Source organism: Natrix helvetica (genome assembly GCF_964273705.1).
Source record: "Natrix helvetica genome assembly, chromosome: 14".
NCBI lineage: Eukaryota > Metazoa > Chordata > Lepidosauria > Squamata > Natricidae > Natrix > Natrix helvetica.
The window spans coordinates 9,669,969-9,695,267 of record NC_138564.1 but is presented as its reverse complement, the minus strand read 5'-3'; the positions used below and the strand labels follow the sequence as shown (position 1 = coordinate 9,695,267).

Here is a 25,299-nt window from a genome sequence, read left to right as displayed (position 1 = left end):
GGCCTTTCATTTACTATTTCTAAAATCCTCCAATAACACTGAATCCTTATGGCCTATTCTAGCTAAACATCCATAATATTTAATAACAACGTTTTCTAATCCTTCTTTCCAAATCACTGTTTGCAATTTGCATCCCATTCCCTTATGTTGTACCCATACACATACATACGTTGTTATCATTATCCCTCCTTTATTTAACTATCTCCTGTATCATATCATTTCAATAATAATAAACTATTGTTGGTATAAATCTTGGTAACCAAGATTTCCTTGGATCACTCCAGATGTAAATCCTAGAATGAGGATCAAAGCATGTGATGAAATAAGAAAGGAAAACATGATAAAACATTTGTTTTTATCGCTTTGGGTTGTGTTTCCTTCGATTGAGAATGTTTTCCTACCATACCTATCATCTTTTCCCGTGTTTCCCTGAAAATAAGACTGGGTCTTATATTAAGTCATAGTCAAGCTATTCTCCAAGGCACCTGAGGACAGAACAAGAAGCAATGGGTGGAAACTAATCAAGGAGAGAAGCAACTTAGAACTGAGGAGAAACTTCCTGACAGTTAGAACAATGAATCAGTGGTTGCCTCCAGAAGTTGTGAATGCCCCAACACTGGAAGTTTTAAGAAGATGTTGGATAGCCATTTGTCTGGAACGGTATAGGGTTTCCTGCCTAGGCAGGGGGTTGGACTAGAAGGCCTCCAAGGTCCCTTCCAACTCTACTATTGTATTGTATTATAATGTTTGTTCCAAAAAAACACATTAGGGCTTGCGTTCCGTTTAAGTCTTGTTGTTGGGGGAAATAAAATACTAAATACATCCTTCTGGTTGAAGATCTTAACTGGGTCTTATTTTGGGGGATAGGGCTTATAAGCATCCTGCTAGGGCTTATTTTCCAGTTGAGTCTTATTTTGGGGAAACAGGATCCATGGGATAGCTGTGTCTCTTATCAACCTTCTTAGTTTCCCAAAACTTTCCTTCTTCATCTCCGTGTGTTGCTTTGTAAATGGCTTTTCATCGTACCCTACAAGGACAATGCCTGCAGAAGCGGTCCCTGGATAATTTGGGAGATGGTGGAGGGCCAAGCCAAAGAGCTAGGTTTTTGACAAGGCTTTTGAAGTGAGAGATGAGGTAAGGGAAAGTGAGCTGTCAAACCCACTTCCAAAGTGGATCGAGCAAAGAGCCAAGCCTGTGGCTGTATTCATTTTTCTCTCGGTGGCTTTTGATATATATATATATAATATTAGTTGGAAATATAGAATATATATATATTAGTTGGAAAGACGGCATCGTTCTTCGGCTAAGTGGAAGGCCCTGCTGTTTTTTCACTGCCTTTGTCATGGATTTTTATATTTTTAAAAAAGATCATTTAGCAGCGTTCATAAAACTCTGCTAGTTAATGGGACTGGTTAGCTTAGCAGAAGAGCCCCCCGGAGAGAGAGAGAGTTTTTAAGCTTGGATAGTTGCCAAAGTGACAACTGACTGATAGTAAAGAAAAAGGAAAAAGCTCTCCAGAAAATAACTCAGCTCTTCAAAATCTGCAGAATTGAACTGAGATTGTCACACAAAAGAGAAAGGACACAACCCTGTGCCTCCTTCCTGGCCAGCGTCAATCCCCTGTTTAAGCTACGTCTTTGTTGTTGGGAAGAGCAAAGAAAAGCTTCTACTCACAGATTGGATATGTCTAGTTTGATGAAAAGGAGGACTAGGGGAGACATGATAACAGTCTTCCGATATCTCAGGGGATGCCCCAAAGAAGAGGGAGTCAAGCTATTCTCCAAAACACTTGAGGGTAGAACAAGAAGCAATGGGTGGAAACTAATCAAGGAGAAAAGCAAATTAGAACTGAGGAGAAATTTCCTGACAGTGAGAACAATTAATCAGTGGAACAACTTGCCACCAGAAGTTGTGAATGCCCCAACACTGGAAGTCTTTAAGAAGAGATTGGATAGCCCTTTGTCTGGAATGATACAGGGTCTCCTGCTTGAGCAAGGGGTTGGACTAGAAGACTTCCCAGGTCCCTTCCAACCTTCTGTTATTCTGTTATATGTGTAATTTCTCTTGTTCCCCTTTTTGATTGAAGATTTTGGAGAAGAGAGCAACGGAGAGGAACGCAACTCCGATCGTCTAGCTTGAAAACTGCAAATAAACAGAGTGGGAAGGGATCTCGGAGGTCTCCTGCTTGAGCAGGGGGTTGGACTAGAAGTCCTCCGAGGTCCCTTCCCACTCTGTTATCCTGTTAAAAAGACCCTCTATCTGAAGATGAGCCTTACGTGTGAGCCAGGCCCTTCTGTTTACTTACTTACACGCCCAATTCTCCTTGGATAACCATTTGTCTGAAGCGGTGTAGGGTCTCCTGCTTGAGCAGGGGGTTGGACTAGAAGACCTCCGAGGTCCCTTCCAACTCTGTTATCCTGTTAAAAAGACCCTCTATCTGAAGATGAGCCCCTTCTGTTTACTTACTTACACGCCCCATTCTCCTTGGCTAACCATCTGTCTGAAGCGGTGTAGGGTTTCCTGCCTAAGCAGGGGGTTGGACTAGAAGACCTCTGAGGACCCTTCCAACTCTGTTATTCTAATTCTAGCCAGGGGGGCATGGGGGCTCTTTCAGGCCTTTTGGCACTGAACTCTCACCTGTTGTTGCCTCCAGCAGCCGCTCCTGGCTTTGGGTTGGCGCCAATGCTGTGCGCCCGCCCGCGTTAAATAGAGCCGCTCACAGCAGCGTACAAAAGCGCTTAAGACACTTTCCATTAGGGTTGTTTTGTTTGTGTGTGTGGTTGGTTTTTTTTTTTTTTTTTTTGCAGCTGCTCCTCACTTGACAAAGCCGCCATCGGCTGGCCTCTGCCAGTTTCTAGCCTCTTAATGGGCCATTTCAACTTGGAGACGTCCTCAGAAATTTCAGCCTGATAATGCCCGCGGGGCTGGAGAGTAACCTGATTAAAATCACAGCGGGAATATATATATGATGGGGGTTTCTTAAAAAGAACTTAAATTTGCCCTCCGCTCCCCAAAAAAGCAGCGACTTGAAAGTTATTTCTCCATTCTCCTGCATTGCCCCATCTTTACTTCCGAACGAGCCGCAGTTGGCAAATCCTTTTTCTTTTTTCTTTTTTTTGGTTTGCCACGGAGTTTATAAATCTCAGCAAATCACCTCCCCTGTGGAAACTGGGCACGAGAGCCTCTCCTTTTAAACACTCGGAGTATTTTACTCCTGCCAAACAGCTGCCTCTTTGCATACGGCGGCCCCGTCTTTTAAAACGCTCGCCCACAACGAGGAGAAACAGACGGCGTCGAACGCTGCCACTCTGAAAAATGTGTTGTTGTTGTTGTTGTTGTTGTTGTTGTGAAAAGAGCTGGGGTTTCCCTGAATGTCCAGCTTTACGTATCTGTCCAGAGCTGGCATGGTTTTGGGAAAGTAGAACCACGATCACTGCGACCACAAAGGTATATGGAACGGTGGGGTATTTTGCTCTTAGTGGGACAGGGAGTGTTTTCTGTACATCGAGCTACCGTATATTTTGGACTATAAACACACCAAAATTTACAGGAGGAAAACAAGAAAAAAAATAGTTTTTGGCCACCTCATGTCGCGTTTTCGTCCTTCCTGGCCCCCCAGAACCACTCTGCAGTGCTCCACACGGCCCATTTAAGCCAAAAACGGGCCCATTTTTGGCTGGCTTGGGAGTAGCAGCTGGCTTAGGTGCCCAAAAACTGGCCCGTTTTTGGTAAAAAATGGGCCCGTTTTTAGAAAAACAGGATGTGCAAAGCACTGCGGACTGCTTCTGGGGACCGGGGAGGGGGGAAATGCGACGTACGGAGGGTTCGGGAGGCCAAAAACATCCGTATTCTGTCTGTAATATGCACCTAAATTTACAGCGCCTTTTAGGGGGGGGGGAAGGTGCGTCTTATACTCTGAAAAATACGGAGGTTCGAGAGAGACTTTTTGGTGTCGTGGTTAAACTGTCAGACTACAAACTGGTAGATGGTGAGTTCTGGTCCTACTTAAGGCAAAAGGTAACTGGGTGACCCGGGGCCAGTCCCTCTCTCTCAGCCCTGCCGTCAAATCAGGGAAGTCACATGACTGACCTGTTTTATGACTGTTATGGCTTCCAGCCTCTGTTACGGTCGTATCTCGAGGACTACCTGTACATATGTCCAGCTGGGACCTGTTGGGCAAGCATCTTCCCCCACCCCAACCCCAGGTGCTCATTTCTTATTTGCAAGGAAAGTTCTCTTCCCCATCTCTCTCTCTCTCTTTCTTTCTTTCTTTCTTTCTCGTTCCCCTCTTCCTTCCTCCCTCTCTCTTCTCCTTCCTTCCTCTTCTTTTTTCTCTCTTCTCTCTCTCTTTCCCCTCTACCTTCCTCCCTCTCTTTTCTCCTTCTTTCCTTCCTTCCTCCCTCCCTCTTCTTTTCTCTCCCTCTCTCTTTCCTTCTCCTTCCCCTCTTCCTTCCTCCCTCTCTCTTCTCCTTCTTTCCTTCCCTCCTCCCTCCCTCTTCTTTTCTCTCTCTCTCTCTCTTTCTTTCTTCTTCCCCTCTTCCTTCCTCCTTTCTCTTCTCCTTCCTTCCTCTTCTTTTCTCTCTCTCTTCTCTCTCTTTCCTCTCTCCCTTCCTCCCTCTCTTTTCTCCTTCTTTCCTTCCCTCCTCCCTCCCTCTTCTTTTTTCCCTCTCTCTCTCTCTTTCTTCCTTCCCCTCTTCCTTCCTCCTTTCTCTTCTCCTTCCTTCCTCTTCTTTTCTCTCTCTCTTCTCTCTCTTTCCTCTCTCCCTTCCTCCCTTTCTCTTCTCCTTCTTTCCTTCCCTCCTCCCTCCCTCTTCTTTTTTCTCTCTCTCTCTCTCTCTTTCTTTCTTCTTCCCCTCTTCCTTCCTCCTTTCTCTTCTCCTTCCTTCCTCTTCTTTTCTCTCTCTCTTCTCTCTCTTTCCTCTCTCCCTCCCTCTCCTTTCGCCTTCTTTCCTTCCTCCCTCCCTCCCTCCCTCTTCTTTTTTCTCTCTCTCTCTCTTTCTCTCTCCTCTCTTCCCCCCAACCCAACAAGGATGTAATTATTGTGAGAGATTAAAAATGTCATGTTTTACCTGCAGGCTGCAGGCTCTTTCACGTTGCTATCTCATTAGGCCGTAAACGTCGAGCGAGCCATTGTGCTGGGGAAGGAGGCCGCTTCGCTCTCTTCGTTTGCATAACCGAGATTTTCATAGCAACACTTCACATCTCCGGCTTTTCCGTCTTCGTAACCAGAGGCAACCAATCTCCAGCCTTTTGAGTGTCACTCTGCAGACTGGCCCATCTCTGCCCCTGGCACTGGGCTTCGCTGTGTTTACATCCCTTTATTATTTGCATGGTTATTTTTTGAGAAAAGTAGGGGGGGGGAATACACTTCTGGGCTTGTTTGGGGTTTTTGTGTGCATTCGCTCTTCTTCTGCAAAGTTTTTCAGCACTGATTATTTTGGAGCTGTTTGGAAATTGGCTTCCCTGAGATGCTTTTTCTCCCACCACCCCCACCCCCAGCTATTCTGCCTTTAAAATGTAAATAAATTGGAATTTAAGAATTCAGTGAGATGTGGGTATCTTTGAGTGAATAGCGTTGAACATTTAACTTTTGGGGGCAGAAAGAAAGTCTGTCCGTGATTTGCGTCTCTGGCCTTGGCTCTGCCATTGATGTTTTACCAAGAAAGGAGAATATTTGTAGCTCAGGGTCGAAATGAGGGGTCCTTCCTTCGTGCTCTCTAAAATTGGTGGTTTTCTTGCCGACATTTCATGACCCAACTAGGTAACGTACATTTAGCAGCATTTCAATCTTATTTTAATACTAGCTGGATACCCGTGCTTCGCGACGAAACTATGTGATCGGGCAATACAGGAGAAATCCGGTTAACTCCAGTTCAATCCGTTGGCTCAGTGGCGGTCGTTGATTGAAACACATAAGGGAATATCACTCCCGCCGCCTTGAGCCCGGAAGCAGTTCCATAGGTGGAAGGCATAGACATTTTGGTGAGGTACCGACGTTTAGTACTGTAAGGAGCCCCAGACTGCTCCTTACAGTACTAAAGTGAGTGAAGGAGTGGAATGTCTGCCAGTTTGAACTGAGGTAATGGAATGTGAGGCAACTGGCAGTTGGAACAGAGTTCTTTTCAAGTGGGGAGGGGGAGTAGAATGACAATCTCAATCTTACACGGGAAAAGACCTGAATACAACAAGACCAGCAGATGATAGATAGATGATAGATAGATGATAGATAGATAGATAGATAGATAGATAGATGATAGATAGATAGATAGATAGATAGATAGATAGATAGATAGATTAATGCAGGACCTGTTTTGAAGTGATGCACATCATAGTCATTAAGAACATCATGTTTATTTGTTTTTTCCCCTCCTGTGAGAGAATTCTCAGCCATGAGCATTTGTCCTACTTTTAGGTGAGCCGAACATGGAAGATACTGGCGGAAGACCAAGTCCTGTGGTTCCGGCTTTGTCAAGAGGAAGGTTATCTGTCTGACAGTCAAATCTCGGATTTCCCCTGTTGGAAACAGACTCTCCGGGAATGTCGGGAAAAGGAGCAGACTCTGCGAACCAACTGGAAAGTAAGGGAGAAGAACTTCTCAATACAATACAATACAATAGCAGATTTGGGAGGGACCTTGGAGGTCTTCTAGTCCAACCCCCTGCTTAGGCAGGAAACCCTATACCGTTTCAGACAAACAATTATCCAACATCGTCTTAAAAAGTTATAGACCGCTTCCCAGTGCTTTCCAGCCCTCTCTGAGCGGTTTACAGAGTCAGCCTCTTGCCCCCAACGATCAGGCTCCCCATTTTACCCACCTCGGAAGGAGAGAAGCTTGAGTCAACCTTGAGATGCTGGGATACCACTTGGATGTCCAAAGCCACAGTCCTGGGGGGGGGGCAGATTTGCAGAGCAAAGGTTCCCAGCCCGCAGCATACCAGAAACCAGGCCGCGCGCCTAGAGGCGAAGCCCCACCCGTGGGATGCAGGCAAGCATGCGAAACCACAACCCTCCGATCCACAGAAAAACCTCTCACCATGGAACCGGACCTTGCTGCCCAACAGGTGGGGGACCGCTGTTGTAGGGGACCTGAGGGGCTAAGACCAAACCCACAGCTTTCCCTTCTCTTGCTCCGCAGAACCGCATCGGGGTTATGAGACAGTTGCAGCACGAAGTCGGGAAGATTCTGTGCGATGTGCATTCCTGCAACGGAGTGGTCGTTGCTGGGTGAGTCTAGGGCCCAGAGCTCAGCTACAATTCTTCCCCTCTCTCCTTGGCCACCTAAACGCTTCTCGTGACTGTTTGTCACCCAGAGAGTAGAATGGGAATCGGCAAAGCTATTGCATTAGGTGAATTTTCCAGCTACGATTCCTAAAAGAGTGAAGGGCATATGGGAGAGACTGCAAACAGGATATCTAGATCTATAAAGGCACGTAAGGAGTTAGGTAAAAGGTAAAGGTTCCCCCTCGCACACCTGTGCTAGTCGTTCCTGATTCTAGGGGGCGTTGCTCATCTCCGTTTCAAAGCCGAAGAGCCAGCGCTGTCCGAAGATGTCTCCGTGGTCATGTGGCCGGCATGACTCAACGCCAAAGGAGCAGGGAACGCTGTTCCCTTCCCACCAAAGGTGGTTCCTATTTTTCTACTTGCATTTTTTACGTGCTTTCGAACTGCTAGGTTGGCAGAAGCTGGGACAAGTCACGGGAGCTCACTCCTTTATGCGGCGCTAAGGGTTCGAACCGCCGACCTTTCTGATCGACAAGCTCAGCGTCTTAGCCCCTGAGCCACCTTGTTGTAAGGAATGACTTAACATTTAAACCAAGAGTTACGGTGGCTTACCATATAATGCCCGTTTTTTTAAAAAAACAAAACAAAACCTCAAGAGTAAACATTGGGAAATCTTATTTTCCTTTAGCTCTGGATAGATTACTAGCTTAATGTTTCTCAACCTTGGCAATTTGAAGATGTCTGGATTGGAGCCCGTACATTTTCGAAATTTGCCAAAGGTGAGAAACACTGAGTTAGATTGTAGGGTTCATTCATCTGTTGTGATGGCCTGCGACCCAGAGCTGTGATTTGTTCCTTGATTTGGGGGCCTGATTTATTTGGAGAAAAGCAAGAATTCCGATTCGTGAAATGTGTGTGTTTATCAGGAATATATCTGTTGTGGCCCGCCGGCGGCCAGCAGAATCAGACTGTGAAGAGGTTGGGGAGGAACATGGGCCAGTCCTGGGGGGCTGAGGAAAGCTCAGACGGGGACTCTGTGTCGGAGGTAGAGAGGGAGCCTAGACAGCAGTGAGGCAGAAGGACAGCTGGAGCCTGTTCCCAGTGTGTGCATGCGCAGAGCTGCCAGAAGACAAGAACAACTAAGCAGGGTTGACTTGGGAGTAAAGCCACACCTTGGAGGTGATTGGAGGAAACAAAAGAGGAGTGAATGGGGAGGGGGCTTTTGTAGTAAACAATTTGTTCCTTCTGCCGTGTCAAGAGTGGAAAGTTCTGTTTGTGACTATAAGAGACTCTGTACCAAGTTTTGCCTTGCCTTGCGTTTGGAAACTAGTGATATGGCAGCTCTCCAGACGAGATAAGGTTCGTGTGGATAAACATTCCTCTGAAAGACTGTTTGCTAAAGCCTTGCAGACTGTGAATGAAAGGAATTCACAGTCGTGTAAATAAAAGGGGTTTTGTCGGGACCCAGACTCCGCTTCTTGCTTTTTAAGGAAACCTGGGTCAGAACAATATCTCCTATGTATACTGTTCATGTTTACATTTTAGGAATTCGACATTATATTTTCCCCCTTCGGCACCTATTTGCAAATTTGAAGAAGCCTGCCAAACAACAATAATAATAACAACAACAATAATTCTGAATCAACGCCGAAGGTGCACAGAACACTGTTCCCTTCCCACCAAAGGCCCGATTGTAAGGCCCAAAGGCTGTGAATCTCACCAAAGATTAACCAAATAATAATTCTGAACTTAATTCACTGGCATGTGAAATTTCCCATACCGTCGGACGGGAGTCCTGTAATTCTGGTTTGCTTCACCTCGCCGTCCATTTTAAAAGAAAAAAAAAATATTAAGCAGAGACAAACTTATCGCTGCGGCTTTTAAGTAGGGAAACGGTTTGGCTGTGAAAGTCAAACCGTTTCTCTCTACTTAAAAACCACAGCGCTAAGTTAACGGCTATGAAAGTCGTTCACGGCAAAACGATTTTTAATGCCCGAAACGGGCCTGGCATTGTAGCTCCTAAATATCTCCCCTGTGCTGCGTTTTCTGAGTCATTGAAAGATTTCAGCACTCCTGTAAATGGCCCATCATTTCTATTTATCACCACCCAGACTTTTATCTGCAATGCAGGGTTTAAAAGGGTGATTCTTTCTCAGCCTCTGGATGTCATGAACCTCATTAGCCTCGTTTCTGCGCTAAAAACAGTGGGGGGTTTCAAAAAATGGATTCCCCCCAGGATAATCGCTAATCTCCTTACTCTTAACCCTGTACGGCGGTGTGTTTAAACATGGAGGGGGGGTGAGAAGGCCTCCCCCCCTTCGTCTTTCGCGGCTTCACGGTCCCCAAGTCACAACTCCAGGCAGCCGGGAGAGAAGGGGTGATGTCATCGGAGCTGTGAAATTGGCTCGGGCCGCCGAATAAATCAATGTATGGCCGTTTAAGAGCCACACTTCATTTTAACGATGCGTTTTTTGTGGAGTTGGAATTAGAGTCAATTGTCTTGTGTATTTATTTTTTTTCCCTCCCCCTCCCAATCCCCTGCCAAGGCCAAGCCTCTTTGAGTGACGGCAGCTTGAAATAAATCCCCGAAGTAGCCTGTTTGCTTATTTCAGGATAAAAAAAAAAATTAGGAAATCGATTTAGGCCTTGTGAAAATCTAAATGTGATGTTGACTGGGATATTGCGGGTTTTTTTTTTTTTTTTGCATATCGTTTTTTTATTTATTTTTTATTTTTCCAGTAATAAACAGACATAATTTGTGGACACTGCATTGACTGGGTCAAATCTTTTTTGGACAACATTAACAACAACAACAACAACAACAACAATAATAATACAAATAGTATGTGAAATTCTTATCTTCCAACTTCGACAGTATTTATCTCATTTCATATTTCTTTTACATTTCCCCCTTTATTCATTTAAACATAAATAACATTTCTTTGCATCCCTATATTTGTTATCCCTTCCTAGGTATTGTCCTTCACTCATTATTCCACCATAGCTTCAATGTTCCAAATGTGTGGGATTACCAATAACACCAATTATTAACAATATTTAATCCATCATGGGAGCGCAATATATTTTAACACACAATTAATGTTGATACAATTATATTACCTTGTCTTAGATTACCTATCTACTAATCTGCACTTATTGAGATTATGGTATTTCCCCATTTTATTAATTTATTTTCTCATTAGACCAGGATATTGTTAAACGTTAGCAGTGCTTGATTTGCGGCAGTTCGTTTAGTGACCGTTCAAAGTTTTAACAGCCCTGCGTAAAGTGACATGAAATCTTACCCGTGGCACGTATTTTACCCCTGGCAATTTGCTAAGTCAGATGTCAGGGATCCAAGTAATAGCAAGCAAAACTCCGAGGCAGGTAAATTCTACAACAAATAGCTTTATTGGATATATATATAATATTGATACAGATCTGGTGAAAACCGGCTCTGGAAGATCCCGCGGTTTTCACCTAATTAAAAGTAAAAGGTTAACACTTTCTCAAAGCAATCAGTCATATGGTCCAATCACGGTGCTGTATCCCGTTGCCTGGCGACATCACTCCGCCTCCCGCTGACCAGGTGTGAGAATGTCCTTGGTTCCCAAGAGAAAGTATTTTGTTTTGGCTACAAAGCGATCTCCATTCCCACTCCTTCCCTGCCCATCAGCTCCAGTGTGGCAAAATAGCTTCGGTCAGGTCAGCTTCAAGGTTGACATCAGGATGAAATGGTCAACGGAATATTTGATAGCATGAAGGGGATTAGACCACCTGCCAGAAGATATAAAAAACCTGCAGCGTGTTCTGATCTAGGCTTCCCCAAAAACCACAAAGCAGATTCCTGGTCCCGACAAAAAACCCTTTTATTAAACGGATGTGAATTCCTCTCATTCCCATTCAGCCAAGGCCTGGCATACACTCTTTCAAAGGTGAATTTAGGACTACAGACCTTATTTAGCTTGGAAAGCTGCCCTGTAAATATTTTCCAAAAGAGGTGCTGTGCAAGGAAAGACTTGGCACAGAGTCTCTGAGATTCACGGACAGATCTTCACACTCCTGAAACAAAGGAACGAACGAACGAATTGTTTCCTGCAAAAGCCCCCTCCCCTTTCACTCCTCTTTTATTTCCTACGGAAGGGGCCATTCATTGTCCACCTGTGGCTTTACTCCCAAGTCGATCCTGATTTCTGAGCTGTTCTTTTCTTCTGGCAGCTCTGCGCATGCGCACACTGAGAACAGGCTCCAGCTGTTCCTCTGCTTCACTGCTCTCTAGCTCCGAAGGCAGCTGAGAACTGTCGGACGGCTCTGGCCCCCTCTCTGCCTCTGACGCAGAGCCCTCATCCGAGCCTTCCCCAGCCTCCAGGACTGGCCCATCTTCCTCCCCAACGTCCTCACTGTCCGACTCTGCTGCCTACTCCGCTGGTGGGCCACAACACAGGTGCTTGAAATCGAGAATTTTGTAGGAATTGTTAAGGGCTTCCATTGCAAGTTTCCAGTGGTAGATGAACAGAGTTGGAAGGGGTCTTGTGGGTCATCTAGTCCAACCCCCTGCCAAGCAGAAAGACCCTACACCATTTCTGACAGATATGGCTCTTTGTGAGCCATTCTCGGTTGTGGTCTTCTCCCTCCCCGTGGTCCTTCTGCGGGCTGGATACAGGATCATACAGGTCTGATCCTACAAGAGAGCTCTATCTATGACCTAACGAGAGATTATTTTAGCAGCAAGAGATGGCGTGACCCCTCGGGTGTGGTTGATCACCGCGAATCAACAGGGCTAATTTTAGAATCCCGTAACGAGAGTGTAGGATCTCGTGGGCATTAACAGTTGTTAACTGCCTTGCTTTCTTGACACACACACACCCCAAAGCCATCTAGAGGTGCCAGCCTATCGTGCAATTCTTTTCTTTGCTGGGAAAAATAAAAAATACAGTCCATCTCAGGAACTGTTCGTTTTTTTTGTTTTTTGTTTAAACTAGAGGAAATATAACACAATCTCGCTTTTCTGGATCTCGACACATTTTCCCGCAATGGAGGAAATTCCATAGCGTGTTCTCTGGGTAATGTTGTCATTATGCAGAAGGCCTCCTTAATGTCTTCTTAGGTAATGATGTCATTACGCAGATGTCATAACGCAAATGATATCATTTGTGTATTTTGAAGCTGCCATTATGAAGATTGAGTCGGTGGACCTTGGGGAATAGTACAGATAACGCCACTAATCAATTAAAACGATGTTTCCGTTGCCTTAGATCAGATGAAGCTGCCATGTAGGTTAGTGGTCTAACTAACCCCTATCCATGATGGATGATGGATGGATGGATAGATGATAGATAGAGATAGATAGATAAATGATTGATAGATGATAGATAGATAGATAGATAGATAGATAGATAGATAGATAGATAGATAGATAGATAGATGATAGATAGATGGATGGATAGATAGATAGATTAGATAGATAGATGATAGATAGATAGATAGATAGATAGATAGATAGATAAATAGATAGATGATAGATAGATGATGATAGATAAATAGATAGATAGATGATAGATAGATAGATAGATAGATAGATAGATAGATGATAGATAGATTAGATAGATAGATAGATTAGATAGATAGATAGATTAGATAGATAGATAGATAGATAGATAAATAGATGATAGATAGATGATAGATAGATAGATAGATAGATAATAGATAGATGATAGATAGATAGATAGATAGATAGATAGATAGATAGATAGATAGATAGATAGATAAATGATAGCTAGCGAGCGTTCTTTATTGGCCAAGTGTGATTGGACACACAAGGAATTTGTCATTGGTACATATGCTCTCAGTGTACATAAAAGAAAACATACATTCGTTACGAATCATAAGGTGCAACACTTAATGATAGTCATAGATTGCCAATAAGCAACAGGAAACAATATCAATATAAATAGAATAGAGGAAAATAAGGAATAGAATAGAATAGAATAGAATTCTTTATTGGCCAAGTGGGATTGGACACACAAGGAATTTGTCTCTTGTGCATAGGCTCTCAGTGTACATAAAAAGACAAGATACATTCGTCAAGAATCATAAGGTGCAACACTTAATGATAGTCACAAGGTACAAATAAGCAATCAGGAAACAATCAATATCAATCGTAAGGATACAAGCAGCAAAGTTAGAGTCCTGAAGTCATAAGTGGGAGGAGATGGGTGATAGGAACAATGAGAAGACTAAGAGTAATAGCAATGCAGCCTTAGTTAATAGTTTGACGGTGGTGAGGGAATTAGTTGTTTAGCAGAGTGATGGCGTTCGGGGAAAAAACTGTCCTTGTGTCTAGTTGTCTTGGTGTGCAGTGCCCTATAGCGTCGTTTTGAGGGTAGGAGTTGAAACAATTCATGTCCAGAATACGAGGGGTCTGTAAATATTTTCACGGGCCTCTTAGGCAACAGGTGTCCAAAATCTCAGGCCGAAAATAATTTAAGCCAGCCTTAAACTGGACCCACACATCACATTAAGTCGTCACGTCATCGGTCTTAATTTTCTGCACAACCACAGTCAATTGCTAATCAGTGCTTAGAGTAATGCAGGCCTGATCTGCTCTTAAGCCTTGATCCAGTTTTCAGAGGTTTAGTGTGATGGCCAAACCCGCCTATTGTAGCCAGTCAATCATGGCTTATGCCCTTCCTTCTTTTTGTATAGCAGTCAATTGTTTAATGAATAATGCTCATTGAATAATTTAATGGTAATTAATGAGTAGTTTAATGAATAATTAAACCATAGTGGTCTATCATGGTTTGTGCGCTTTATCATGGCTTGTGCCTTGCCTTCTTTTTGTATAGCAACCAACTGTGGTTTAATTATTCATTAAAACACTATCATGGCTTATGTGCTCTATCATGGCTTATTTTTATATAGCACCAACTGTGCTTTAATGAATAATTAAACCACAGTTGGTGCTATACAGAGCACCGTGGTTTAATTATTCATTAAAGCACAGTGGTCTATCATGGTTTATGTGCTCCATCATGGCTTATGCCTCGCCTTCTTTTTGTATAGCAACCTTCTATGGTTTAATGAATAAGCAAAGCACAACTTTAAATAAGTGGCAGGCAGGAATTCACTTCCTGTACGTCCCCCTGCTACTGAATTGTGCTCTTTATTTTGTTTCTCGGCGGTCGATTGCAAAAAAATAAGATCGCTGAACGCTTACCTGCTCATTCTTACTCGTGGGCTGCCTCGTGCATACTTTTTTTGGCGGGGAGCAAAACTGGAGACAGAGGAGGGAAGGAGAGAGAGAGAAAAGAAGAACAAGGATGACATATTTTCATCAAGTGACTAGACATGTCTGGGGGGGGGAAGGAGGGTAGAAAAACCCGAGCGAAACAGATCAAAGCCACTATTCTTTTTTCGGTAATCTAAAACTCGTTTTTTTGCTTAAGGCAGGAGGGAGAATTTAAGCTGTAAAGTGGAAGGATGAAAGGAGCAACTCAAATTTCAATCTGCAGATACATTTTTTTTTCCTCCCCCTCCCCACTTTCAAGCCTGCCGGTTCATGCTAATTGCTTGCAACTGGGAAGCGTCCTTGAAAAGCTTCGCATTTTTCAGCATTTTTCTATAGTTTGGGGAGGGAGGGGGGCGCAGAGTGGGGAGGCAGAAGGTGGCCTTGTATTGTTTTGAAACAGAGGCCCACGTGACCAGGGACCCTGTCGCTTTAAGCTCCTCCGAGGTGCCCTCCGCGGAAGGCTGCTGGGGTGTGCGCGCGCCGCATTGATTGGGGAGTGAGGTAACCGCAAAACATCCCCGTCTCCAATGAAAAGAACCCAAGGTCTGACACTCCAAACAACTGCCGGGCAGAGTGTGCAAAAGAAAAACACACCTCCCCAGATGTCAGAGCAGAAGGAAGGAAGGAGGGAGCCATTCAGATCCAAATTGCTCTTCCTCCATCCCTCGTTCAGACTCTACGCCGTTCTCCCTCCGTCCCGGTTCAGGCCACGAATGTCCTCCTTCCATCCTTCATCCCGTCCCACGCCCTTCTCCTCTGCCCCTCCAATTGCAAACGAGATTTGCTTGGTTGCAAGATAGGTATCAAAGGACCCCATGATTTGCCCCTAAGTAATGGCATAGAAAAAGGATAAATAAATCAAGCAGAATAACAAAAGGGACGCAGCTAAGACGCTGAGCTTGTCGATCAGAAAGGTCCCCAGTTCGGCAGTTCGAATCCCTAGCGCCGCGTAACGGGGCGAGCTCCTGCGACTTGTCCCAGCTTCTGCCAACCTAACAGTTCAAAAGCACCTAAAAAATGCAAGTAGAAAAATAGGAACCACCTTTGGTGGGATGGTAACATCGTTCTGTGCGCCTTTGGTGTTGAGTCATGCCGGCCACATGACCACGGAGACGTCTTCGGACAGCGCTGGCTCTTCGGCTTTGAAATGGAGATGAGCACCGCCCCCTAGAGTCAGGAAAGATTAGCATGCATGTGCAAAGGGAACCTTTATCTTTTTACAGAGTAACTGTTTATTTGCCCTTTTCAGGCTAGACAATGGGAGTTGCGTTCCTCTCCATTGCTCCCTTCTCCAAAATCTTCAATCAAAAAGGGGGAACAAGAGAAATTACACATATAACAGAATAACAGAAGAGTTGGAAGGGACCTTGGAGGTCTTCTAGTCTAACCCTCTGTTTAGACAGGAAACTCTACACCACTTCAGACAAACGATTATCCAACATCTTCTTAAAAACTTCCAGTGTTGGGGCATTCATAACTTCTGAAGGCAAGTTGTTCCACTGGTTAATTGTTCTCACTGTCAGGAAATGTCTCCTTAGTTCTAAGTTGCTTCTCTCCTTGATCAGTTCTTGTCCTGCCCTCAGGTGCTTTGGAGAATAGCTTGACACCCCCTTCTTTGTGGCAGCCCCTCAAATTTTGGAAGACTGCTATCCTGTCTCCCCTAGTCGTTCTTTTCACTAGACTAGCCATGCCCAATTCCTGCAACCGTTCTTCCTATGTTTTAACCTCCTAATCTCTAATCATCTTTGTTGCTCTTCTCTGCACTCTCAATATGGGTATTATTTTTTTTAAATCGATGCCTCCATGCCTCGCTGGAGGGAGACAGAGGTTGGAGAGGGACGGTTGCTCTTATCAGCAAGATGAAAGGAAGTTCTCACGCTGTTTTTTTGCTGGATGGTAATTTCCACCTTGGGCCCAGCGATTCTCCAACCCCGTTGCCCATTTTTATTTGCATATTAAATTAGGGGAGAAGGACATGCAAATCTAAAACAGCCCCATCGCGTGGGGTTGAGGCTCAGCTGCCCTTGTTTAAATGCTCCGCAGCTTTCGAGCCTGGTCTTTGATGGCCGCAAGAGAGGCGCCTGGTAAAAGACATTTCTCTCCCTTCCCTCTTCAGACACAGTTCATTTTAAACAATTGCTATTGAGGCGGATTTCTGCATTTAGTCTCAGTTCAGGCTGAAGCCTTGCCGGGGGCCACTTGTTCAAACGTTGGGGAGAAAACAAGACACGTGATATTAAATGAAAAGCGTTAAGTACGGCTGCCACGATCCTTCCCCGTGAATTTATTTTCTGCTCACGTTAAACATTAAAATTTAGTAGCCGCTTCTGGTGGCCTTATCAAAGCTTTTTCGGGTACCGGTGACTCTTAGCAGAGTTGGAAAGGACCTTGTAGGTCATCTAGTCTAACCCCCGCCCCTCCCGATGACTCTGAGCATCAGGTCATGTACCTGTGTAAGTATTTTTAGGGTTGTGTCTTATTTAGGCGCTCCAGATGGTATATATAGTATGCCCTCCTCCTCTTTTTTTTTTAACAGCCGATTGCTGGGCATTGCCCGGGTATTTAACCACCACCGACCTCCGTTCCTTCCGTCAAAAGTTAAAGACTCACCTATTTCAATCAGCTGGCCTGGCACTTTCTTAGTTTTACCTCCCGGGGATTTATTTTAATTGGGTTTGGGTTTTTAATTGGGGATGTTTTTAGGGTTTTAGAATATATTTATTTCTTGTACAGCCTATCTCCTCCATCCAAATGCATTTAATTGTTTTATGATTGTATTTTTATCTGCATTGACTGTACACCACCCCGAGTCCCTTTTTGGGAGAGGGGGCGGTCTAGAAATCCAAGAAATAATAATAATAATAATAATTTATGTTGGATTTTCCCCCTTACCAGAGGGAGCCCCCTTATGGAGTACCGTGAAGCCGTTACCATGGCAACTCCACTGCCCTGTACAGTAGAAGCCATTTTAAGGCACAACAGGCTGTATCTTAACAGAACACACACCCCGAGGGGTTTTAGGGTTGTCTTACCCACACAGTATTTATTTCCAGAGGGTGTCATCTGTGTACCAAGTTTGGTTGCAATTGCTCGAGGCATTCCAGAATTATGCTGGCTCATACACACACACACAAAGCCATTTATAGATAGATAGATAGATGATAGATAGATAGATAGATAGATAGATAGATAGATAGATAGATAGATAGATAGATAGATAGATGATAGATAGATGATAGATAGATAGATAGATAGATAGATAGATAGATAGATGATAGATAGATAGATAGATAGATAGATGATAGATAGATAGATAGATAGATAGATAGATAGATAGATAGATAATGCTCTCTATTAGATGATAGTTTTTACCTCTCTCCAGTGTATACAATTCTTGCAACAGGGAGAGAGAGAGAGGAAGAGGGAGAGAGACAGAGAGGGAGAGAGAGGGAAGAAGTGAGGGAGAGAGAAAGAGAGAGAGAGAGAGAGAAGAAAAATGGATTATTTTCAGGCGACTTCTCCCATTTACCCCCCTCCCTCCTCGCCTCTTCTCATTTACAGACCCCTCTTCATTAGAAGCAAATATAGATGACATCATCATCACCACTAAGGGGAGGAAGAGGTCAGGTTTCAAAGTGGGGCGGGGGGGGGGGGGAGATGGAAATCAGCTGCCTTGACAAACACCTCTGCTGAAGGGATCTCACAGGTGAACCAGGATAGGGCTGGGCCAGACCCCATCCTTTAGTGACAGGTTGATCAAATGGATTTCATTAAACGGGGGGGGGGGGAGGCTTTTAGCAACCCACCTCCCTTCACTTTCGAGCCCATCCTTTTAAGGCGTCGAGCCCAGGTCGGCTCGAGTTTCCCAAGAAACGGCATCATCGCTTCACATCTTACAGGACTGCAAAGAGAAAGGAGCATCGGGGCACCATCTGCAGGAGTTTCAGCTTTTTAAAAAAATCCCGGGATTCGGCTGCCAATTTTGTTTTGATTTGATTCTCCACCCCCCCCCCCCTGTCAGTTTTGAAAGCAGGACAGAGCAGTTAGCTCTCAGTTAGAGAAAGTTGCATGCACCTATGGGGGGGGGGGCGTATCCTGCACTCCTAAGGTCATGCAGCATTAATTCTTGATTCAGAGATGTACCACCTAAGGCTTCAGTGTGTGTGTGTGTGTGTGTGTGTGTGTGTATTAAGTTTTTCTTTTGTCAAAGCACCTGGTATACCCAAATATGGGAGGGAGCATACTGCTTCCCTTTTGCCTTTCAACCCCCCTCCCCCTTCCAGGAGCCTTCCAGGGAGACAAAAAAAACAACAACACTTAAATCATTCCCTTGGCTCAGCTGATAAGGGAGGAGAGCTTGTGGCTTAGAGGTTAATACAACTGCCTAATATGTAAAAACAGCCCAAGTTCAAATCCCACATACACATACACATACAGAGAGAGCGAAAGAGAGAGAGAGAGAGCAGGTAGGACCCAAGGAAGGAGACCCCTACTCTCTTTTGCAGAGGGGGCCTCTTCCCCCCTTCCCCCAGGAAGGGACCTTGGACCCGAACCAAACCCCACACTTGCCACCCAAGAGGCCTGGTGACTCCTGCAGATTTTGAACCCCCATGCTTGCCTTTCCGTTCCAGGTACACGTCGGGCGATGTGAAGCTGTGGGACACGCGCACCTGGGACTATTCGGCCCCCGTCCTGGAAGCGGAGCACGGCTCAGTGGAGCCTGGCCCCCGGCCACATGCCTCCTTTGTGAGAATAAACAGCTCCCTGGCCGCGTCGGCGTACGAGGACGGTAAGTTAACAGCGAGCCCCCCCTCCCCCCCCCTGTCCTAATATTGTCTTTTAAAAGCTTCCTGGAAATTAAGCAGCTGTGCCCAGCTCTTTTATTTTCCCCCTCTCCTTTCTTTCTCTCTCTCTCTCTCTTTCTTTCTTTCTGAGAGCAATTCTAATCCTCTCCATACACACATGCGTGCATGCCCACACTTGCCTTTATGTGGGAAAGTTGGCCGATAACCTTCACTGCATTAGGAGGCCTTGGATCACGGTGCCCATTAAAACGATGGGTTCAACTCCTCGCGGAGCTGCAGCTCGGAGGCACGGATGCCAAGCTGCAGCCGGGGCCAAGCTTGTCATGAGCAAACAGCTTCTTTTGGCCTGTCTGGTGTGTGTGTGTGTCTGTGTGTTTCTTTTATTTTCCTCGCGATGTAGGTAAGACAAAGAGCAAAGCAGACCCTGCGCTAGAGAACTAAAACTACTGCGCTAGAAAATCCACCCATTTGCGTTTAGTTTTTAGAACGATTACTACCGTCTTATCCTGGGGGTAACTGGGAAGCTTCCGGTATTAAAAATATTAAAAAGACTATATAAATGCTACAAAAACATAAAAAGTAATAAATAGGACAGCTGGAAGAAGACCTCAGGTGATGCTGAGTCTCAGTTTGTTAAAATGAGAAGATTCAGTAAAATACTAGCCCCAAATACCAATGATTGCATGGTAAAACCAAATGTCTCTCTTCCTTCCCTTCCCTTCCCTTCCCTTTCCATTTTCCTTTCCTTCCCTTTCCTTTCCTTTCCCTTCTCTTTCTTTCCTTTTCTTCCCTTTCCTTCCCTTTCTCCTTCCCTTTCCTTTCCGTTCTCCTTTCCCTTCCCTTCGTTTCTTTTCCCTTCTCTTTCCTTCCTTTCCTTTCCTTTCCTTTCTCCTTTCCTTTCCATTTTCCTTTCTCTTCCTTTCGTTTCCTTTCCCTTCTCTTTCTTTCCTTTTCTTCCCTTTCTCCTTTCCTTTCTCCTTTCCTTTCCTTTCCATTTTCCTTTCCTTTCTCCTTTCCTTTCCATTTTCCTTTCCTTTCTCCTTTCTCCTTTCTCCTTTCTCCTTTCTCCTTTCTCCTTTCTCCTTTCTCCTTTCTTTTCGTTTCCTTTCCATTTTCCTTTCCTTTTTCCTTTCCTTTCCTTTCTCCTTTCTCCTTTATTTTCCTTTCCATTTTCCTTTCTCCTTTCCTTCCCTTTCTCCTTTCCTCTCCTTTCTCTTTTCCTCTCCTTTCTTTTCCTTTCCTTTCCTTTCCATTTTCCTTTCCCTATCCTATCCTTCCCTTCCTCCTTTCCTTTCCTTTCTTTCTCTTGCCTCTTCCCTCCTTCCCCCTTTCTCCTTCCCCTTCCATGGCTGGGGAATTCTGGGAGTTGAAGTCCACACATCTTAAAGTTGTCAAGGTTGAGAAACATTGTTCTAGAAGAATACGCATCAGATCGGACTTGCACGGTGTTCTAATTCAGCTATTCTAATCCTCAAATACCCCATTCAGAGTCTCAAAAGGGCTGTCCTGTATCAGTTGATCTGACTTTGAAACAGAGCTGTTAAGGATCTGAATCTTTGCAGTAAGGACAAAAAAACCGACAGTAAGAACCTTACTGTGTTTTTTTTTTCTCCAATGCCTCTGCTCGGCCTCTTTTGCTTCCACTGAATGGAAGAAAGGTATTCCAGATGTTGTAATGCAGCACCTCTGGCAGATAAGCGGACAGGGCACATCTCATCCCGGGGACACATCGAGCCTCGTTTATTTAATTTAACGCAATGTCATTTCCTTCTTGATTTGCCGTCCCAGACCAATAAAAGTTAAATTAAGTCATTTTATTTATTTATGACTTCAATTTATAGGGCTGCTTCAACTGGAAACCGACTCTTATCAGCATGCAATTAAAAACCAATAAAACCAAATAAAAGCAGACCAAACAAGCAGGGAGAAAAAAACCCCTCATCTAACAGGGTGATGCCCTGTCTTTTCTAACTAACTATCCATTCAACAAATCCATGTTTATTTCCATCCCTCCCATTAGCAATCTCAATCTGGTAATATTCTCAGACCACTACCACCCTCCCCCCGGTCACCTCAGATGGGTGAAAATGGCTTTCCCGCAAAAGTCATTTTCCTGAGGGTCCTGTAGATCAGCGGTCACCAACTGGGGGTCCCTGAGAAAATCTTGGTGGTCCGCAGAAAAATAATTTGCATTTTTGACATTGCACTAAATCGGGGGGTCCTCAAACTACGGCCCCTGGGCAGGATACGTGCAATGAACGCTGGTGTTGCTGCAGAGAGTCTCCCCCTTCGGGGTCTTTTTGTGTGGGGCAGAAATTCCCACTTGGGGTCTGCTTCGGCCTCCTGGTGGGGGGCTTTGGGCGAAGGCTGGAGGGAAGAGCCGCTGGTGGGGAAGAGCCCGAGGGCCTCGTTCCAGTGGGACTGCATCATGGCCTGGAACTGGCTGACCATCTCAGCCCGCTGAGCCTCCAGGCGCCAGTCCCTGGCCTTGCACTCCCTCAGGTCTTTCTTCTGATTGAAAAGCCTATGCTCCTAGTCCTCAGTGAGGTGCTTCTGCTGAGCCGCCTTCTCGGTCAGATCCAATTTGAACTGAGCTGTTTTGCCAACTCTTTTCTCCTGGGGGCTGCTTAGCTTCAGCAATGGCTCCCTGTTGGGGTCCTAAGGAGCCCGGGCGGGCATGCGAGGAGGGGAGAAGCAAGTAGAGGCTGGCGAGATGCCCCTTGATGTGAGTGACATTGAGTTGGCCACACCCACCCAGTCACATGACCACCTAGCCACACCCACCCAGCCACTCATTAGGCAGATCATATTAGTGGTCCGCGGGATTTAAAATTATGAATTTAGCTGTCCCCGAAATCCGAAAGGTTGGGGACCCTTGCTGTAGATGGCAGCTTTGGAGCCCAATCCGTTCGGAACGCACCAATTTGCGAAAGATTTGTCTTAAGTGGACAAAAAGGGAATTTAAAATAAAAATCCCGTAAGAGATTATCTTTTTGCAGTTGATAATGATGATGAGGAGGAGGTAAAGGAGGAGTCCCTGAAGGCTGCAGGAGGGAGTGTCACGCAACCCTTGTTTCATGTCTAATTTGATTCCTATTTTTAAAATCCCCACTGCAAATCGTCCTCTGCTTAATTTCCGCAACGTAGTCTGAAGTCGAGCATCAGGGCCTGTCACCCAAAAATAAGACCCAGTGCATTTTTGGGGGATGGCGAAAAAAATACATAAGACGGGGTCACCCACTCTCACGTTACCTAAATTCCCTTTTTCTTGGAAAAGGAGCGTGGGCTCTTTGAACCGATGTCCCAGTCATAATTTTATGGCCTCCCTCATAGTTCTGTCCTAGGCTTCCCCAAAAAGCACCAGGAAGATTCCTGGTCCCGACAAAATCCCTTTTATTAAACGGATGTGAATTCCTCTCATTCACATTCAGCCAAGGCCTGGCAAACAGTCTTTCAAAGGTGAATTTATGACCACAGACCTTATCTAGCTTGGAAAGCTGCCCTGTAAATATTTTCCAAATGAGCTGCTGTGCAAGGAAAGACTTGGCACAGAGTCTCTGAGATTCACGGACAGATCTTCACACTCCTCAAACCAATGAAAGAACAAATGAATTGTTTCCTGCAGAAGCCCACTCCCCTTTCGCTCCTCTTATTTCCTATGGGAGGGGCCCTTCATCATCCACCTGTGGCCTTACTCCCAAGTCGACCCCTGTTCTTTAGCTGTTCCCTTCATCTGGCAACTCTGCTCATGCGCACACTGGGAACAGGCTCCAGCTGTTCCTCTGCCCCACTTGATCTCCGACTCTGAAGGCAGCTGATAACTGTCAAGACGGCCCTGGTCCCCTCTCTGCCTCCGACACAGAGCCCTCATCAGAGCCTTCCCCGGACTCCAGGACTGCCCCATGTTCCTCCCCAACCTCCTCTCTGTCCGAATCTGCTGCCAGCTCCACTGGCTGGCCACAACACTCATGGGAGCTGCCAAGAAATCAAAGGATGGGTGGAAAACTGAAATCCACAGTTGTGATGTTTTGAATTCCAGCTCACCAGCTTTCTGCATCTTCTGCCTTGTTTCCCATTGTCAGCACTGGCAGGCATCCAGTTTGATGATTCTTCTTCTTCTTCTTTTTCTTTCCCCCCCCCCCCCTACCGCTAATTGCCTTCCACGTTTGCCTTTACCCGAAATGAATCAAATCAAAATGCTTTTCCTGGAGCATTAGAGAAAGCCAGGGAAGAGTTTCTAGTTAATGAGCAGATGCTGCTAATGCAGGAGCCGTCGGGGGGGCTGTGCCAGGGCTCCATCTGCTCCATGCTTGCCTGGCTCTGGCACGCTGCCACGGCCTTGGTGATGTGTGTGTGTGTGTTTGGAGGAGGGGGGGGAGAGACTGTTTGCTTGATAGCCCTCCCACCCTCACCCGTATTCTGCTTTGCACCGCGGAAAGTTTTGTGCCATGGGGAGAGAGAAAGCTGGACGAAATAGCCTCATTGCTCCATTTAGGTCAGGGGTGTCAAACTCGATTTCATTGAGGGCCACGTCAGGGTTTGTTTGACCTCGGGTGGGGGGGGGACAGGGTGGGTGTGGCCAGCCCGACATCATTCATGTCGGGAGCGCCTGTGGTGGCCGGAGTGGTGTCAAGCCTGCAAGCTATCTTTTCTTTTGGATCATTAGCCTGTCCCCCTTTCCATTATTCTACTATGCCTTTTTCTATTGTGGGAAAATGGGAGAGGGGGGGGGAATTGTACAGAGTTAGATGCTAAGTAGCCATAACAACATTCTTTCTAGAAAGCCAAGGTCATCCTTTGTCTTTGCACTTCTGCACCTGGCCGGAACTGGATGGTTGGAACTGACAACATGGCAGTGGGAGATTGGACCATGGGATGGACTTGTGGGTGTGGGGACAGGATCTTGAACTTTCAACTGGGTGGAGGCAAGTTGTTCGAATGATTAATTGTTCTACCTATCAGGAGATTTCTCCTTAGATCTAGGTTGCTTCTCTCCTTGATTAGTTTCCACCCATTGCTTCTTGTCCTGCCCTCAGGTGCCTTGGAGAATAGCTTGACTCCCTCTTCTTTGTGGCAACCCCTGAGATATTGGAAGACTGCTATCATGTCTCCCCTGGTCCTCCTTTTCATTAAACTAGACCTACCCAGTTCCTGCAACCGTTCTTCATATGTTTTAGTCTCCAGTCCCCATATCATCTTTGTTGCTCTTCTCTGCACTCTTTCTAGAGTCTCCACATCTTTTCTACATCTGACCAAAACTGAATGCCGTATTCCAAGTGTGGCCTTACCAAGGCCTTATAAAGTGGTATTAACACTTCACGTGATCTTGATTCTATCCCTCTGTTGATGTTAATTTACTTAACAATTACAGTGATTAACAGCCATGGCAAAACAGCCATAACCCACTTAACTCCCTTATTTAGGAACAGCAATTCTGATCCCAATTGTGGTCATAAATTGAGGACTACAAAGCAAGGTTCCTAAATATTATTAAAGGAATCAGTCCTGTTTTACTTCATGGTGCAAAAGTGGTCACTGAATTTTAAAGGCTGCAGGGGGTCCCCAATCTTTTGGACTTCGGGGACCACTAAATTCATAATTTTAAATCCCACGGACCAATAATATGATCTCCCTAATGACCGGCTGGGTGGGCGTGGCTAGGTGGTCATGTGACTGGGTGGGTGTGGCCAACTCGATGTCACTCACACCCAGGCTCCTTAGGGCCCCAACAGGAAGCAGTTGCTGGAGCTAAGCAGCCCCCAGGAGAAAAGAGTTGGCAAAACAGCTCAGTTCAAATTGGATCTGGCCGAGAAGGAGGCTCAGCAGAAGCACCTCACTGAGGACTAGGAGCATGGTTTTTCCAAGCAGAGGGAAGACCTGCGGGAGTACAAGGCCAATGACCGGCACCTGGAGGCTCAGTGGGCTGAGATGGTCAGCCAGTTCCAGGCCATGATGCAGTCCCACTGGAACGAGGCCCTCCGGCTC

The 25,299-nt window shown here is 45.5% G+C and overlaps 2 protein-coding genes and 1 long non-coding RNA gene across 3 annotated transcripts in view; all 3 read left to right on the top strand.

The window, feature by feature from the left end:
• The window catches only part of RNFT2 (ring finger protein, transmembrane 2), a 241,700-nt gene that overhangs the window by 53,576 nt on the left and 162,825 nt on the right, over nucleotides 1–25,299 (top strand).
• The window catches only part of LOC309399284, a 667,582-nt gene that overhangs the window by 614,371 nt on the left and 27,912 nt on the right, over nucleotides 1–25,299 (top strand). The gene's annotated exons all lie outside the window — the stretch shown is intronic.
• FBXW8 (F-box and WD repeat domain containing 8) overlaps nucleotides 1–25,299 on the top strand; it is a 57,338-nt gene that overhangs the window by 7,865 nt on the left and 24,174 nt on the right. Inside the window, exons 3-5 of the mRNA XM_081966906.1 lie at nucleotides 6,413–6,577; nucleotides 7,136–7,224; nucleotides 19,141–19,298. Coding sequence (XP_081823032.1) covers nucleotides 6,413–6,577; nucleotides 7,136–7,224; nucleotides 19,141–19,298 — 412 coding nt within the window. The remainder of the gene's footprint in view (nucleotides 1–6,412; nucleotides 6,578–7,135; nucleotides 7,225–19,140; nucleotides 19,299–25,299) is intronic.